The sequence below is a fragment of the Coffea arabica genome, chromosome 4e (assembly GCF_036785885.1).
Source record: "Coffea arabica cultivar ET-39 chromosome 4e, Coffea Arabica ET-39 HiFi, whole genome shotgun sequence".
Classification (NCBI taxonomy): domain Eukaryota; kingdom Viridiplantae; phylum Streptophyta; class Magnoliopsida; order Gentianales; family Rubiaceae; genus Coffea; species Coffea arabica.
In genome coordinates this window covers 5,066,375-5,083,685 of record NC_092317.1, presented here as the reverse complement: position 1 = coordinate 5,083,685, position 17,311 = coordinate 5,066,375, and the positions used below count along the sequence as shown (strand labels likewise).

At 42.1% G+C, this 17,311-nt stretch overlaps 2 protein-coding genes across 2 annotated transcripts; both read right to left on the bottom strand.

Moving 5' to 3' along the window:
* Nucleotides 1-1,667: 1,667 nt before the first annotated feature.
* Nucleotides 1,668-7,810, bottom strand: LOC113743031 (peroxisome biogenesis protein 3-2-like). The gene is made up of 7 exons (XM_027271088.2): nt 7,530-7,810; nt 7,003-7,164; nt 6,652-6,851; nt 6,407-6,537; nt 3,480-3,607; nt 2,527-2,754; nt 1,668-2,205 (listed from the first exon to the last, which is right to left on the bottom strand). Exons 1-7 carry the CDS (start codon nt 7,532-7,534, stop codon nt 1,974-1,976), a joined length of 1,086 nt encoding a protein of 361 aa, XP_027126889.1. The 5' UTR covers nt 7,535-7,810; the 3' UTR covers nt 1,668-1,973.
* A 6,636-nt stretch (nt 7,811-14,446) lies between these two features.
* LOC113742155 (small ribosomal subunit protein RACK1) lies at nt 14,447-16,792 on the bottom strand. Its single transcript, XM_027269895.2, has 2 exons — nt 15,801-16,792; nt 14,447-14,759 (listed from the first exon to the last, which is right to left on the bottom strand). The coding sequence occupies exons 1-2, from the start codon at nt 16,689-16,691 to the stop codon at nt 14,658-14,660; spliced, it is 993 nt and encodes a 330-aa protein (XP_027125696.1). The 5' UTR covers nt 16,692-16,792; the 3' UTR covers nt 14,447-14,657.
* Between the last annotated feature and the right edge of the window lie 519 nt (nt 16,793-17,311).

Sequence of the window (17,311 nt, the reverse complement as noted above, 5' to 3'; positions counted from 1 at the left end):
TCCCTCATCCATCAGTGGTTTTTCCTGCAGAACTGAACCTTGTCTTCCCATTTGGTCAATTACCGCCATATCACATGACTTTGTCATCTTAAAGATCGGACCAGGAATCTGCAGATGTTGATGTTTAAAGATCAAAGGCATATATATTTTTAAATCAGCTTTTGAAACATATTCTGAATATACAGGCATTCAACCATTAAGCAACCAGCTCAAAAGCACATTTTAGGTTTGCATCAGTAAAATATAGGCATGTTGGTTGTGGCAATTTGTTGGCCCTTCACTCATGAGTCAAATCCTGCAATAGTTTAAGGTTTTAGGATACAAAGCAAATCAAAACGTCAACTAGAAGATGGCCCCCAGAAGCCAACCAGCTTTGAATGTTTTGGATAAAACACGTAGTGATCATGACAACAAGAGCAGCAATTCTGTGATGGATCCGTGGTCATCAACACCTAAAACCGGACCAACCACGAGAAAAAGCAAGAGAAAAGCAAAATAAACAAAAAAAGGAATATGTAGTTTATATGACCTGTTAGCTAGGAAAGCCATGATAAGACGCCACAGCAAATGTTGAAATGTAAAGGAAAAGGCACAGAAGTTTTTCCTTGAAATCATGCGAGAAACAAGGGGCGCTTATTGACTTTTACATGTTTATAAGCGAATCCCGTGTGCCTCAAACTTCCGCATTCATTGTACAATCCTTTGCAGTTAGTACAGCTTAATCTCATCCATTAGCTTCCTAACCTTAATGTTTCGTTGAGGATAGAGAGGACTAAACACTAGTAGTGTGGGCGGAGGAAACTCCATCCGTCCAACCAAGATGGTTGGGGTTGGAGATCGACCTCTGCTGCTGACTCGTTGGCTCATGAGCACATCGATTCAGTGATTAACGTTGGAGGCATGGAAGCATGCAAGATTTTGATGGATGTGTTTCTGATCCAATGATGCAGGAGCCGGGGTCGATTCTTGCTGTCTTGTCTTGGACTGAAGGGTTTCCTTCACCCTTTCTGATCCCTAGAGGATCCAGATTAATAAACATGAAAAAGCTTGTTTTCTTATAAGTTGCGTTATATGCATATGCTTGTTGGTCAACTGATGCATGCTGATTTATTGGGATAATCAGCAATATCTCTTGTCGTTCGACATGGCCATCTTGTTCAACACAGACTGTTATTGGAATCATTTGCTTATATGCCCATATTCTCTCTTGGTAGAATTTAGAACTAGTAATCTGCTTGAGAAAACAGTGATCTTTTTTGTTTAACGTAATCGTGTTCTTCAGCTAGAATTCAGCTGATACAACACTGGACTGTAAATTACGTTTCCAGGCTCACAAAATAATAGTTCTTTTGCTTTTTTAGGTTCCTTGCATTTTCAAGAATTTAAGCTACATTCATTTGCATGACTTCATGATATGATAGTATCAGGAAACGAAAGCGTTTCTTTGCAGGAAACCATGATTATCTATCTCTAATCATTTCCACAGTGATTTGAAAACTTCCCACAAAATTTTGAAATATAAACAGGGCAAGTATTTTACATATATATTGTAAAAAGAGTAAAAATTTTTCAGGTACTGATTGATGAATGAGGTAACTTCTCGTTAACCTGTCAGTAATTGCACAAGTTTACACCAAATTCACCTATAGATTGAATTAGCCAGCACGAAGTGAAATTCGACAATCTCTTCGTTAGTAATGAAAAAAAACAAATGATTTACCAAGCCCTTCTTTTTTCCTGACACAACAACTATCATCAATACCCCACAATACTTGGGCAGCTACTATAACAATGACAAAATACAACTGGAGCAAAATCTAACAAATGCCCATTATCTCCACCTCTCTTGTTATTTTGTTCAGAAGTTCTCGACTCTAGAGAACCATGCACCTTCTCTAACATACAATTACACTATTGCTCTGTTTTGAAGCAGAAAAAGTTCAAGAATTGCATATCAATGAGCTACACTACTATCAAGACGGCATGCTTGAGTATAGGACTGTGAAAAATAGCTCAACTTCTGGTGTGTTTCGGATGATCTGGATATACCTTTGCCTATTTGGTTCCTCCAGCAGAATCTGGCCCATCTGAGCTATTCGAGGCAGAAGTTTCGCTAGAGGGATTGCTGACTGGATATCTATTTCCTCAGCGATTGCATCCACCGCAACTTTCAATGAGATGTCAAGAATATTCCCAAATTCAGCACTAAGAACAAGAACACCGCAAAATAAATGAGGAATCGCACAATCCAAGTTAGAAGGCAAAGTTTATTCGCACTAACAGACTTCATCAAATTTGACAAACAATACAAGACATGGAGTTATTTAGTAACGCTCATAATGGGGTGGCTGTAGCTTTGAGGAACAAACTCATGGCCATGCAAATGGTAAATTCAGTTGGATTGACAGATGTTTATCAACTGCAATATGCCTTGATTGAATTTTCAGTAACCAGAGATGAGATGATGTCCTTTCTTACTTCTATTAGTACTTAATAAATTGTTATATAATGAAGAGAATGATCAACCTTGATAACACTGCACGTGTCTCCTCTGTAAGTTGTTCGAACTTGCTAGCATGCGAATGAACTTCATTCCCACTTCCAGAGGGTTCAACCAATTTGTATATCCTATTGTCCTCCGGAATCAAGTAGCCTAACCACTGACGAGGATTTCCCATGCTCATGAATGTGTCCAATATCTGCACAATAGTTTCACGTAGTACAGAACTGTTGAAGTAATCCTTCAACTGTTTTCTGCAAGTAATAAGCCAATTAGTCAATCAAAGATGCCTGTAACTTCAGAGAATATAACACTTAGTAAATAAAAATCCTAAAATCTTAATAGCAAAGCTGCAAAATGAGCAAAGCTGCAAAAATGGTTATCTTATGCGTAAGAGTTACCAGGAGAAAACTTGACTGTGACAGATCTTTTTTGTTACTCAAAGGTCCTACATTTATGGCATGTTAGAGGCCATTGTGGTAATCAAGAACTTTAACCAGGGTCTCCAGAAGCTCTATAGGAAACTCAGCATGCAAAACCATATTTCACGTTTTTATTCTGGTTTATTATGGCGAGCAATACATTGTTTTTCATGTCTACAGGATCAAAGGTAAACTATTAAAGGATGAATACATGAAGAAGGTAAAGGATGCAACATAGAATATTAAACACAAACAAGTCAGATAAACTGGTTAAAGTACTTTTCTCCTTTACCACAGTATAGCACAAAATACCAGTCTATTCATTAATTGCATTTGGGCAATGTGACCTCAAGTAGCCCACTTAGTCCAAATGGAAATCTAGTAGCATCAAACACTCCTCTCTCTGATTTTTGCACGTGCACAAGTGACAGACAACAGTAGTAAGCAGAATCTGGTTGACTGGCATCAGCATTGGTTTTCTTAATCTAATCCTAGAAGCAGTACTGCAGTCAAGGTTGAAACACATGTTAGACAACAAATAGTAGGATATGTCTTACCCCTTGAGCACTTCAGAAGTGGCTGCCTCAATGCTGGCAATCAATGTTGGTATTTCATAATTGGAAAGGAAATCTGCAATGGCTAGAAACCGTTGCTCATCGTTTCTATCTATGAGATCAGCTTCGTCCTGGAAAAAGAAAAAGAAGCTCCAATGAGCATGAAGCCCATGCCAGGAAGAAAATTGAACAACCTCAATTTGGTTAACAAGTCCCTAGATGCTTGAGACCATACAAGGAGCTCATTTGACCCGGATGCTCTTTAATTACATCAATGCCATTTAAGTTTCAGGACACACACCAATCTTACTCATAGTAATAGCACGCAAGAGATCCCAAAGAGTGTCAACCCCACCATTTTCCAGAGGAACTCAATTCCCATAATAGAATGTGATTAAAACCAGAGTCTAACAAGAGCCACAACTGTCATTTCTAAGTAACTAATATAATGCTACAGATGTTAGCTATTAGAAGAGTACTCAATCTCAATCACTAGGCAGTAATGACTACAAGGTGGCTGGCAGACAACTGGTAAAATTGTATCAGAAATGTCACGTCACTGAAAGCAAAGTATGTCAATGCACAGAGCCACTAAAAATTAGACACAGAAAGTGTAAAACTCTATGCTTTATGACAAAATGCAAGCTCAAATGCTTTCAAAAGCTAACCACCAATTTCTTGTACTTGATACAACTTATTAACTTGAACACAAAAAAACTTGCTAACATTGGCGGTGATAGTGTGTTTGTATTACGTTACATCCCTCCCCCCACCCTCCCCTGCGGGAATACAAATGAATAAGTAGTACAGCCTCTGCTAATCAAACCCCGTGGAGTCAGGTTAGTCTTAAGTTCATCATGGGATTAACATAAGCAAGAGCATAGTGTAATAAATTTATCCCACCTCCAGGTTAAAAATATAGCCATTCATTCATGAAACTCACTAACAATATATGAGAACAGCAATGCTAAAGTTTTACAGTCCACATCCTGACAAATGACAATAAATCCTGTTATGGATTATGTTAAGCACCAGTTTGTCAAAAAGGTAACACCCAAAAAGAAATTCTGACAGGATCTGCAGTGTCGGTGGGATTTGCCTACCAAAAGAAACGTAAAGAGGTACGAAACCAGGTTCCTTTTCTGCATGTCTTTTTGGACTATTCATTTGTCCCCTCATCTTCCCAACACCAAATTTCCCCAATCACATCAGTTTTTAGTTATAAAAAGGAAAAAAAAATCTTTTTGTTAAATATCAACTAAAATCGGCAAAAGCATTTACTAAAATACATACTACTAAATAAGGTACCTCAGTCAATTATAATTGGTTGAGTCATGCTAACTAACTTGATCAATTATGATAGGAAAAGGGAAAAGGCAGTAAGAAGGAAATGAAAATACAAGGTCGTTATGGGCATCCGATGACTTTCAGTTTCTAACATTCTTCACATGTCCTAGATTTGACAATTTTGTAATATTTTTTGACAAATTCATATGGTCGTTTAGTATGGGCTTCAATTTTGTATGTTTTCATGAAAGAATGGATAAATTACAGTGTTCTGTGATAATTTCCACAAAAAGCAAAAGTTGTGGGCCAGGATTGCTGGTCCCTGATGACCTGCAGAGTCCAATTCCTCTCCAATTTATTCGATTTTGCATTCTTCACTTCAGGAAACATATAAAACAAATCCATGATAGAAAGAGATGCTATGGTATGGGAGTCATGTAAAAGACGGTTAAATTTCAGGACGCTAACACATGGTGATTCTTCCACTATATGAGGGGGAACAAAATATTGAAGTTTTGAAGCTGCTAAGTCAACTTGGTTGGATGGTTCCACATGACATAACAGAAGGAGAGTACCTAGTCAAGCCATCTAAACGCTTTCATTTTCAGTGAATGGTTTATACGTATGGGCATTCTTAATTTTTTTTTTATATCCATTTGTACCCATGTACAAAAAAAATGAACATTTAATTTACAAGTTAGGGTGTGGTGTCACTATCCTATGTTGAATGTAAATAAATTTGATAATGGTGGAAGAGATTTAAATAATTTTATGATGAGCAGGCAGGGATCCACATGTAGGTTGCATGATAAGGCGGAAGGCACGGCAGAGAAGGAGGTAGGTTGGTTTAGGTAAGAGAATCAGATGGGCGGAGTTTTTGAGTGAATTATGATGGACCCATCAGCCACTCGCTGTGGTTGTTCTCCTTATGGTCAAAGGGGAGGTTTTGATTGATTACACTACATTACATGACTTCAAAAAATGAAATGATATGCCATTTCTGTATACCGTGCCTTTCAAAAAGATCACTACCTGTTATCGGTGAACTTCACATTTCTAAAGTTCAGCCAAAATTTTGGTCAAATTTGGCCAAGTATGTAGTAATTAGTAAAGAGAGTATAAGAGTACTTTCATATTTTCTATCTTCTTTGAGAACATGTCAAAGCTACTGTGATTTACACTTAAGAATTGCAAGTCTGGAGCAAAGAGATTCATTAACAAGAAAAAGAAAAGTACATAGAGGAACTGGTAATTAATGACCTTCAACTATTGAGTGTAACAAGATCTTTTATAAACAAGCACAAAAAGATATGTGGTTAATGGAGTAAAGGAAACCATTGGAAAGGAATGGATCACCACAAAGTTTTGAAACGCGAGTCTTCATGAGACACAAAAGGATCAACACAGAGCACAAGTCTGAACCCCTCCTCCACAGTTAGCAATCAATGGCATAACTGATCCAGTTTATTAGAATATCAACAACTATCTTTTTACATAGTATTTAATCCTCCCATTATTCTAAAATCGCATTCATCTATTGGCTAGATTTTTTCAGATTTGAGAACCGAAACTCAAAAAATTTTACAAAGTGAATCAACATTTTCTACATACAAATTTTCTTACACTGGAAAAGAAGTACTTACAAGTAGATGAGAATTCCCAAGTCCACGGGCAGTGTCAATATAGAGATGCCTCCCTAGTATATTGACTTGAACTCTAATAAATAAGTTTAGAGTTGTCATTGCCCAAACAGACAAGACCATTCTCGTAAAACCTGGAAAATGACAGAGACTCAAATTTCAGCCAAGTACAATGCTTTACCGTTCCATGGCAAAACAAAATGCAAGCTGCATCTCAACAGGAGAGAAAAAGACACTGCAACTCTTACTTAGTATTTTGAGTCTATCCCACAGCTCAAGTTTCTCTGCAGCTGTTAGTGTGTTTGGTTGACCTTTCCCTCGCATTAACCTCTCAGTCAAGGGAGCAAGGTCTAACTCTTCAGCTACCCGAGTACTTAAGTATTGCATCACATGCGGCAATGTTGTCGAATCAGCAATCCTTTGTACATTCTCGAAGTGTTCTTGCATTCTGTCCATCAAATAAAATTCCCATAAAAAAAAGATTTCGTTAAACTTATTTTTTCTTTTTTGAGCAGGATTTTGTCAAACTTATTCTTTGCAACATTGCAATACAACAATAAAACAGAACATGCAATATTTTGTGTTATTTGATGCTTAACTGGGCCTTAACAAGTTCATCGTTTTCCCTTTCAGTAGCGAGTTCTCTCTCCAGATCAGAGATCCTTCTCCTATGAGCATCATAAAGCTTGTATAAGAAATATCCACTTCCTAAAACTCCAAGTGTAATATAGACCTTCCTCTTGTGCCTTCTCCAAAAATCCCTGTACAAATCAAGAAAATTACCAAGCATACGTGAAATTACAAACCAAAATATAGCTGCTTTGAAACCCCAACATCAATAAAACCAACAAACGAAACCCACATGGAGAAGGAAAACATTAAAATTTAACGAGCAAAAATACAACGAATTTTCCAAAATAAAAAAACCGCAAATATAATTGAAAACATGAAAAACCCAGAATTCAGAACGGTGAATTGATGCAGAGAAACCAAGTTTGACCCCATAAAAATGCAATCTTTATTATCATTTAGCTTGCTATCCAAAAAAAAAAAAATTCAAACCCAATACAATATGATTCAGATAGATTTCTATACACTAGAAATTAACAGGAATAACGGGCCCAACCACATTCAATCTCTTTGCTTTTATAGCTAGCTTTGCCGCTTTGTTTGGGTTTTCAGCATTAATCGGCCTGGACAAAGGCCAGACCTTTTTCTTCCTCCGTGCTCTGTCTCCCACAAACAAGTCACAGTTGAGGAGGGTTTTGGGAAAGAAAGGGTAAGAAAGGTGAAGGGATTTTGCAAAACTTCGAAAAGCTCAAAGCAGAATAAGCTAAAACGAGAAATTTGCCAAATTGGTGGTTTGTTGCAGGCCTTGAATGCTTGCTTGACTATTCGTTTTTGCTTGCGGGGAGCAGGGCTAAAGGAAAGCCTATATATATCTTTTTCTTTTTTTCTTAATTATTTTTTGTTGTCCATTTTATATCTTTTCTAGCAGCCAAAAAAAAAATAGTCAGAATTTATATTTGTTGTCCACTTGTAAATGTTCAACAAACTCAAAATAAGACTGTATTTGGCTCTCTATCGAAATTAAATTTGGATTGGAATCGAAATCATATTTATTTCAACTGAGCTGAATAGAAAGATATCATTCTGATAAAAATCAAATTCTGATTTGGTTAAAGAACATAATACAGCCTTTAAATTTTGTTTGTTTTCTTAACGAAAAAAAATGGTTTCCGGTTTCAAGAATTTAGATTTTATTAGCCTGAAGATCTAGAAAAGAAATTAACGTATTTAACCAACACACAATTTCATCCAAAAAAAAAGTGAAAAAAAAAAACAACCCACAAGCATAACGTATTGAGAACCTGAAACACTTGTTACTTCGAGATTATTGATTACACTAGTAGTTCGTTCCTGCATTTTTTTTAACTTAGCTCAGACTTCCATTCACACTCTCCAGCTAGAGTGGATTTGCGATATTAATTATAATATTGCTACGTTATTCTACCAATATTTGCATTTCCAATCAAAATTTAGGGGTTTTGCTTTGAATTAAGTACTTTTTTTTTTGGGAATGGTTTAGTTGATGGAGGACTTTGTAGATTGTGGAAAGTGGATTAGACTACTAGTATTTCAAAATACTTAGGGGCTCATTTCTTTGCAAAATAGTCTTTATTTTACTGGTGAATTTTGATGATTTAAACGGCATGGCTTACAAGACAAAGTTACGTGCATGTCAAATAGATAAGATGTTGTGTAAGCTGGAGTTTGTTCATAAGTAGGGACTTGGGATCAGGTACCTTTATAGTTGTTTGGATTGGGTTTTCTCGGATTTTTTGTAGAAAAATTACTATAGCAATTTGATGTATATAAAAATAATAATAATAAAAAAATATAATTACAAAAAATGATGCAATTTTTCGGGGAAAAATGGCTGTTCAACCACCCCTACCACTAGTAATTTCTCTTTATTTATTTCCTTCTTTCTTTTTTCAATAGTTTTCTAATGGTATTGTTTTTTGAAGGAGGGAAGGCATTTTGCTAATATTTTTCATGCTCTATAACTTTTCAAGTGGATCATGGATGTAGGCTGAAATGACATCACAGCATTGTAAGGGATCTGATCACTTGAATGACTTCCAATGTGTAGACTCCTCAATTATGCAGACTGGTCTGCTTCCCCAAGAGAACATTGATGCTCTGTGCAAGCAGCAAGATCATGTGACGATGCAGAAGATGCAAGAAATGGACACCAGGCTTTGGGAACTGCACAAGCAAAACGGGATATGCAAGTTTCTGAAACTGGCACCGCCATCCTTTGATGGGACTTCGGAACAGCTAGCGGCCTATGACTGGTTATCTGATATTAGGCCGGTCAACGGTTCGGGTCTATACCCAGACCCGCCCCGGATTCGTGAAATTATTGCAGATATGGGTAGAGATTTAATTCCGTTACCCGGATCCATTTTGTCAAACAAAAAAATGGATCGGATACGGAATATAGTATGGGTAGGGATTTAATTTCGTTACCCGGACCCGGATCCGGATCCATTTTGTAAAACAAAAAAATGTGTCGGATACGGAATATAATATTCCGACCCGTATTAAACCCGGATCTGGATATAAATGAATTAATAACTTAAAATATGTATATTTATTAATATAATTTGATTAGGATGATGTATTTGAGTAAAGTCAATTTGATTTATTTTCTTATTTGATTTTTTTTTTTGTATTAGTTAGAAATTAGTGTACAAATATATTTTTTTTCATTTTTATTAGAAATTGTAAATTTTCATAATTTTTTTCGGAGGTAGACCCGGATCCGGATCCGAAACATAGAGTAGAAGACCCGTCGGATAAACGGATCGAATCCGGATCCGATTTGGTATGCCGGGTCCGGGTTCGAAATAATGAATTTCAGCCCGGACCGGCCCATTGACAGGCCTATCTGAGATGGACATTTCCGGATGCAGTGACGAGGAAAAGGTGGCTGCAGAGGCCCCGTACTGGGCCTAGACACGTGGCAGCCCAGGTATAGCCGAGCTGGGCTCCGGCCCCAGGCTCCTGGCGACCGCCCTGGGCCGCACCCCCGCTAGGGCTCCAGGGGGATCAGGAGACCGTCCCGCAGAGGTCGGAGGAGATCCCGCTCGGCGCGGGATTGAGATTATATCAGGAAGGTCCCGGAACGTACGGAGGTCGGACTCTGGCCCAGGTATAAATAGTGCTACACACCCATTGCCCAAGGTACGCTCACTCCTGATGCTCAATCCACTCTGACTAAGTTAATCCCCGGGAACCCTACTCACCGGAAAACTAACTTGACCGTCGGAGTGCCCTCGGGGACCACCTCAGGGCCCTCTCGTAAGTCCACTCCTCTGTTTTGCAGGCTTGGAACCAGCTCTTCCATCGGCACCCCGAGCTCATCAGGTCAGATCGGTCAGGGGAAGTTCCGTGCTTCTTCAGTTGGCGCCGTCTGTGGGAACCGAAAGGTAATTGTTAGTGTTGATGGCAAGAACACGATCCAAGCGAACCGTTGAAAGCACCGGTCCTGGAGCCGGAGAGGGATCCCGCCGAGCGGAAACCGAAGCGGTCGGGGGCGTTGGGGGCTCAGCCCTCTCAGGGGAGCGAAGACAGCAGATCCTCCAGTTCGTGACGGAGAACCTCCCCATGCTGGAAGACATAATCCGGCAGGCGAAGGAAGGGGGCGAAGCCGGTGGCGCACATACCTCCAAGGTGAAGGGGAAGGAAAAGGAACCACTTCCCGACCCCTCGGAGGATGGGTCACGAGACCAGCCTCCCCGGAGGAAACGGCCACGGACTCCCCCTCGCCCCCGAGCCTCGGTGGTAGGGGACAGCGAAAGGCACTCCCGCGACAGGCCCGCGGGGAGCAGGCCGAGGGACCCCTCCCCACGGAAGCCTGCGTGGAACGAGTCTGAACGCTCTCCCACCCGATCTGTCAAGAGCCGGCCGCGCGATCCCTCTGTGGAAGCCTGTCCGAAACGAAATCGAGCAGATCCTGCGGCCACGGCCGTACGAGGACGACTACATGACATCGCCCTTTACCCGGGAGATAGAAGACTACCCACTACCCCGGAGGTTCAAGATCCCAAACATCGAGTTGTACGATGCCTCGACCGACCCGGAAGATCACCTTTCGGTCTTCCTGACGCACATGCGCCTGCAAACTGCGGCGGACGAGATCCGCTGCAAGACCTTCCCCATGTTCCTGAAGGGGAAGGCCCGGCTCTGGTTCCAAGGTCTGGCACCGGGGTCCATCCGGAGTTTTCCAGAGCTGGCCAGAGTTTGTCGTCCAATTCGTCTCTTCCAAGACCTATTCGAAGACCGCGACTCACCTGATGGCTATCAGGCAGAGGCCCGACGAGTCGTTGAGGAATTTCATGACCCGTTTCAACACGGAGAGCTTACAGATCAGGGACAAGGACGAAAAGGTGGTCATGGCCGCCTTCATGAACGGGCTCAGGGTAGAGGAGCTCTTCTACAAGCTGGCCGAGAAGCTTCCCGGAGACATGGAGGAGCTCTTGACCCCGGCTCACGCAGCTGCCAACGCAGAGGAGGCGGCTCGCCTGAAGAGAAAGTCAGATCGAGAGCTCGGACATCGGAGAGGGCTATCTTTAAAGCCTTAACGCTCGACCCAGGAGGTCGGCATGGCTGCCTTTAAAGTTCAATACTCGGCCCAAGAGGTCGGCAGGACTATCTCTAAAATCCTGAAGCTCGACCCAGGAGGTCGGCGTGGCTGCCATTAAAGTTTAATGCTCGACCCAAGAGGTCGGCAGGGCTAACTTTAAAGCCTTGACGCTCGATCCAGGAGGTCGACGATGCTCGACCCCAAGAGGCCGACACGAGAAGTTCTATCATGCTCGGCCCCAAGAGGTCGGCACGAGAAACTCGACGATGCTCGGCCCCAAGAGGTCGGCACGGTTTAAAGCTTCGAAACCTGGGAGTTCGACGAGGCTCGACCCAGGAGGTTGGCGCAGTTTGAAGCTTTAGAGTCTGAGTTTGCGGAAATCCGGGAATTCGACGCTCGACCCATGAGGTCGGCATGAATACCTTGGAAGTCTAACGCTCGGCCTAGGAGGTCGGCGCGGCCTATCCTTAAGAATTTGACGCTCGACCCAAGAGGTCGGCAGGGCTATCTTTAAAGCCTTGACGCTCTACCCAGGAGGTCGGCGTGACTGCCTGTAAAGCTTGACGCTCGAACCAAGAGATCGGCATGACCGTCCTGAAGGTGTGATGCTCGACCCCAAGAGGTCGGCACGCCGTGACTTACTTTGAGACAGCTTGTCAAAACCAGGGAGCACGCTGGCTCGGCCAGGAGGTCGGCACGATTGCCCTGAGAATGTAATGCTCGACCCAGGAGGTCGGCATGTCTGCCTGGAAAATGTGATGCTCGACCCCAAGAGGTCGGCACGTCTGCTAAAATCAGGGAGTTCAACGCTCGACCCAAGAGGTCGGCATAACTGCCTTGGAAATGTGATGCTCGACCCCAAGAGGTTGGCATATCCGCTAAAATCAGAGTTCGACGCTCGACCCGGGAGGTCGGCGTGACTGCCTTCAAAGTATGATGCTCGGCCACAAGAGGTCGGCACGGCTTGAAATTTTGAAGTCGGAAAGTGCGATGTTCGGCCCCAAGAGGTCGGCACGTTGTGCCTTAACTTGAATGAGTTTGTTTGACCCAGGAGGTCGGCAAGGCTCAAATCTTTAAAAGTTGGGGGCTTAAACCATGTCAGTGGCAATTTGATGCTCGGTCCCATGAGGTCGGCACGCATTGATCAAGTTTGTCGAAACTTGGGAGTTTGACGCTCGACCCAGGAGATCGGCGCGGTTTTCTCAGTGACAGCACTGTACCAGAGGTGACCGGGGCAGAGCAGTGCACGACGCTGGTCTCCCACGTGGCAGAGTATAGATTAGGTCTGCCTGGAAGTCTTACCTAATCTAGGGGGCTAGTGCAGAGGCCCCGTACTGGGCCTAGACACGTGGCAGCCCAGGTATAGCCGAGCTGGGCTCCGGCCCCAGGCTCCTGGCGACCGCCCTGGGCCGCACCCCCGCTAGGGCTCCAGGGGGATCAGGAGACCGTCCCGCAGAGGTCGGAGGAGATCCCGCTCGGCGCGGGATTGAGATTATATCAGGAAGGTCCCGGAACGTACGGAGGTCGGACTCTGGCCCAGGTATAAATAGTGCTACACACCCATTGCCCAAGGTACGCTCACTCCTGATGCTCAATCCACTCTGACTAAGTTAATCCCCGGGAACCCTACTCACCGGAAAATTAACTTGACCGTCGGAGTGCCCTCGGGGACCACCTCAGGGCTCCCTCGTAAGTCCACTCCTCTGTTTTGCAGGCTTGGAACCAGCTCTTCCATCGACATCCCGAGCTCATCAGGTCAGCTCGGTCAGGGGAAGTTCCGTGCTTCTTCAGTGGCCTATGCCACTTTCCTGCACGCCATTGGTGGCAAATGGTGAATGCAGGACCACATAGTTCGAATATGTTCAAAGAAGAACCAACGGCCCTTGGACCACAAAGGCACTTAAGCTCTTTGTGGGATGCTTGAATCTTTCCGTCTAGAGCAGGATACTGTCTGTCGCACAATATGACGCAGAGTTCACTGAGCTGGTCAGATTTGCTCCACCGCAGTGGGCTCATGACGAACCTCGCTGAGCAATTTTCGGACAGATATCCAACAGGTCTTCATGTTATACAACAATTTTGAACCGTGCAACAGCGATTGAGCATTACAATGAGCTCGAGAGAGCACAAAACCAAACGTCGACAAAAGATCTTTAGGCCTAATTTTTGAAGTATGTCCTGTTAAATCTATGCCCCAAGGCCTTCTTGAGTAGCATCTAGGTGTTCCTCATCTCTTTCGTACCCTATTTACTTGAGTGCGCTTCTAGTTTTGCTTTAGGCTAGTGCTTCTTTTGCACATCCACACCTTTTTCCACTTTGTGACTCTAAACTAAACTTTGTGTTTAAAAGCCGAGGAGATATTCACATCATTTACTTGGCAGCACAATACCGTTATAAATTTCACTGTTAATTAGACAAGTGCATATCTGTTACATTCACATGACAGCGTGTATGCAATCCTGTCAAAGTCATTTTCTTTTAGAATGATGTGAATCAAACCAAGGAAAACTGTTTACCCTTCTTACAGCAGTAGAGTTAAAAAGTTTAAGGACCCAACGCTCTATCATTTCTAACCTTGAATCCGGAAATACCTCCGCTCCCAAAGCAATAAAGAGAAAAGAAAGAACCGCATGCGAAATACACAGAGTCCAAAAAGCAGGCCATTTCATCAAGGGTTGCATTTTCTCAAACACTAGGCACGACAACTTGTTTAAGCTTGGATTGAAGCTGAAGCATGAGGTGCCAAGAAATGAACAACCCAGTGTTCACAGCTGCGGAAAATCACATAGTAACTGGAAGAAACATGCAAACTTTTTCCCAAGTAAATTGGTATTTCAAGGATGAGATCTATCGGACTGTGGAGGGGGATTGAAAAGTAACTGACATGGTTTTGAGTAAAAGAACTTGATTTATAGGAGTCTAGGAAACTCAGGGTAACGACTACAGTAATATCCAAAATTGAAACAAGGTAGATCTCAAAATCATCAAAACAAAAATATAGAATCCAAATATCCTTCCAGCATTTCAACTTAAATCTAAACAACTAAATTTCACTATGACACGCATGTGCTGAATGCACCACCACACCACATATGCTTTCTAGTAACGCATGATACCCCAAACTCTGATGACACCATCTGTGTAACCACTGAAAAGTGTGCTTCCATCAGCACTCCAGCTAAGACTGGTGCAGTAGATGACCTGCAAGCCACAGTGCAGAAAATAAAAATTTAAATAGACCAGTAAACTTATAGGGTCAAAACCAGGGTAAAACATGGACAGCTTTTACTAGCTATGTTGGCAACTGTATAATTGCAGCAAAAGCCTGGTGAGGACAACTGAGTATGACAAGCATAATATTAGGCAGCCAACACGCAAATAAATCCTATAAAGCAAATACAAACCAAACTCTCACAGGTTTTTACCCAAGATAAACTCTAGGCCATGGTGCCACGCATTCCACAATGAACTTACACAGAAAGGAAAACTCCACTTAATCAGAATAATAGCAATGTAACAGCATTGAGACTCAGAAAGTTTCAACATGGCATGGGAGAGAACCAAAAAGAGTAGGGCATTCAAGTATAGTTCAAGCTAAAATTTGATCAAATGAACCCCATAGGAAACTAACATGGAAGCATCAACATTTCCAACCTAACAACTGGAAAATCTTCAGAATACAGTTCAATGTTTTCATCCAAATGCACACCACGTTTGGCATCAAAAAACAATTTTACTGACACAAAAGGTACACAAAAATGCACTAAGATTACGTATGCTGATCACAACATAAAAATTCACTGTAAGATCAAATTGACATTGAATTCTTCTGTAGGACCTTGACTGTGTAAGAAAGCACGTACAGCTTCATGAAAACAAAAAAAAAAACACAATCAAAGTTCCCATTGCAAGCAATGGGAAACTATAAACCATATCAAGCTCCTTAATTCAACTTAGTACACATACAATATATTTCACACAAACCATTACCACAAGATCTTTACATAGCTGCATAAGCTCGGAGCAAACTAAATCAAACAACTTAAACCCACAACACAGCATCTAAGAGTATTACCCAAATGCACATGATCTCAAAACACAAACACAGTTTCTTGATCACACAACAAAATACTGGATTGTCCACCATACTAAACGAACAGATAAAGTAATAAACAAATTCGCTGCATCATCCTGACTACTAAAATCAACAAAATTTAAGAAAACAGGGGGCAAAAATTGGACCTTGTTTTTAGCACCAGTTGTCTGAACAGTGGTGCCTTCAGCAGCCATTTCGCTCTCTTGCTTCAAATCAACCCTCAAATCCACCACAATACTCTTACTCTCCAAATCCCAAATCTTAATGCTCGCCTCAGTTGCAGCACAAAGCCAGTACCTGTTAGGACTAAAACACAAAGCATGGATAATGGAACCAGCATCCAACGAATAGAGCTTCTTTCCCTCAGCCAAATCCCACAACAAAATCACTCCATCCTTCCCTCCACTAGCACACAACGATCCATCAGGAGAAACCGCCGCAGTATTCACATACCCAGTATGCCCAGCCAAAGTTGCCCTCATCTTACAGTTACTCAAATTCCAAATCTTCACAGTTCGATCCCACGACCCAGAAACAATTGTCGGCTGCAGATTATTCGGGCTAAACCGAACGCAAGAAACCCAATCGGTATGCCCATCAGCATCCTGGATGGTGTATTTGCATTCCCCGAGAGTGTTCCACAGCTTGATGGTTTTGTCGCGAGAAGCAGAGACAATTTGGCGGTTGTCAATGGAGAAGGCTACGGAGAGAACATCTTTAGTGTGGCCGACGAAGCGGCGAGCGGTGTTGCCAGATTGAAGGTCCCAAAGGCGGAGCTCGCCGTCCCAGGAGCCGGAGAGAGCGAACTGACCATCAGAGGAGAGAACGACGTCTTGGACGAAGTGAGAGTGGCCGGTGAGGCGGCGGCGAGGGACGCCGTAGGTTTTGTCTTCTTTGGTCAAGGACCAGAGGATGATGGATTTGTCGCGGGAAGAAGTGACGATCATGTCTGTGTTGTCGATTGGAGTGGCGATGGCCGTGACCCAGTCGGTGTGGGCCCTCATTGTGCCGCGGAGGATCAGCTGATCTTGAGACATTTTCAGGGAGGAGGAGCGGCTGTGGGATGCAGGGTTTTTGGGAGGAGAGAGGCGGAAAATGGAAAATACAGGGAAATGAGAGATAAAAGAAACCCTAGAGGGAGTGAAGCGTGAATATATATATAGGTCGGAGGATTTTAGGGTTTTGCGAAGGGAATTGGTTTTAGGTGGGAAGAAATGGGTGGGTATGGTTTATGTGGGCGGGCGGGCGGGCTTCGGATGGGTTGTTTGAATATTGGAACGAAACTTTTTTTTTTGAGTCATCTTTTCTTTTTTTTGGGAAGATTTCTCGTGTGAGTCTATTTTCTGGCATATAATACAATAATAATGGTGCATAGTGTGTTTGGATAGCCATTATTTGGCTCTAATTTATTTGTTTGCATCACAAACACAATTTATAACACATCTTTTTATCTTTTATACGGCATATCACTTAAGGTAATAATGTCAAAAATTCAATAAATTTTAATAAAATGATTTTGTTTTTCACAAAAAAAAATTGAGAAAGATAACAATGCCAAAAGGCATAAATGACAATGTATTTTTTTATAAAAAAAAAATTTACAACATGCTTAAATCTTAAATTTTAAAGTGAATCTTAATAATAGAGTGAAAATTGA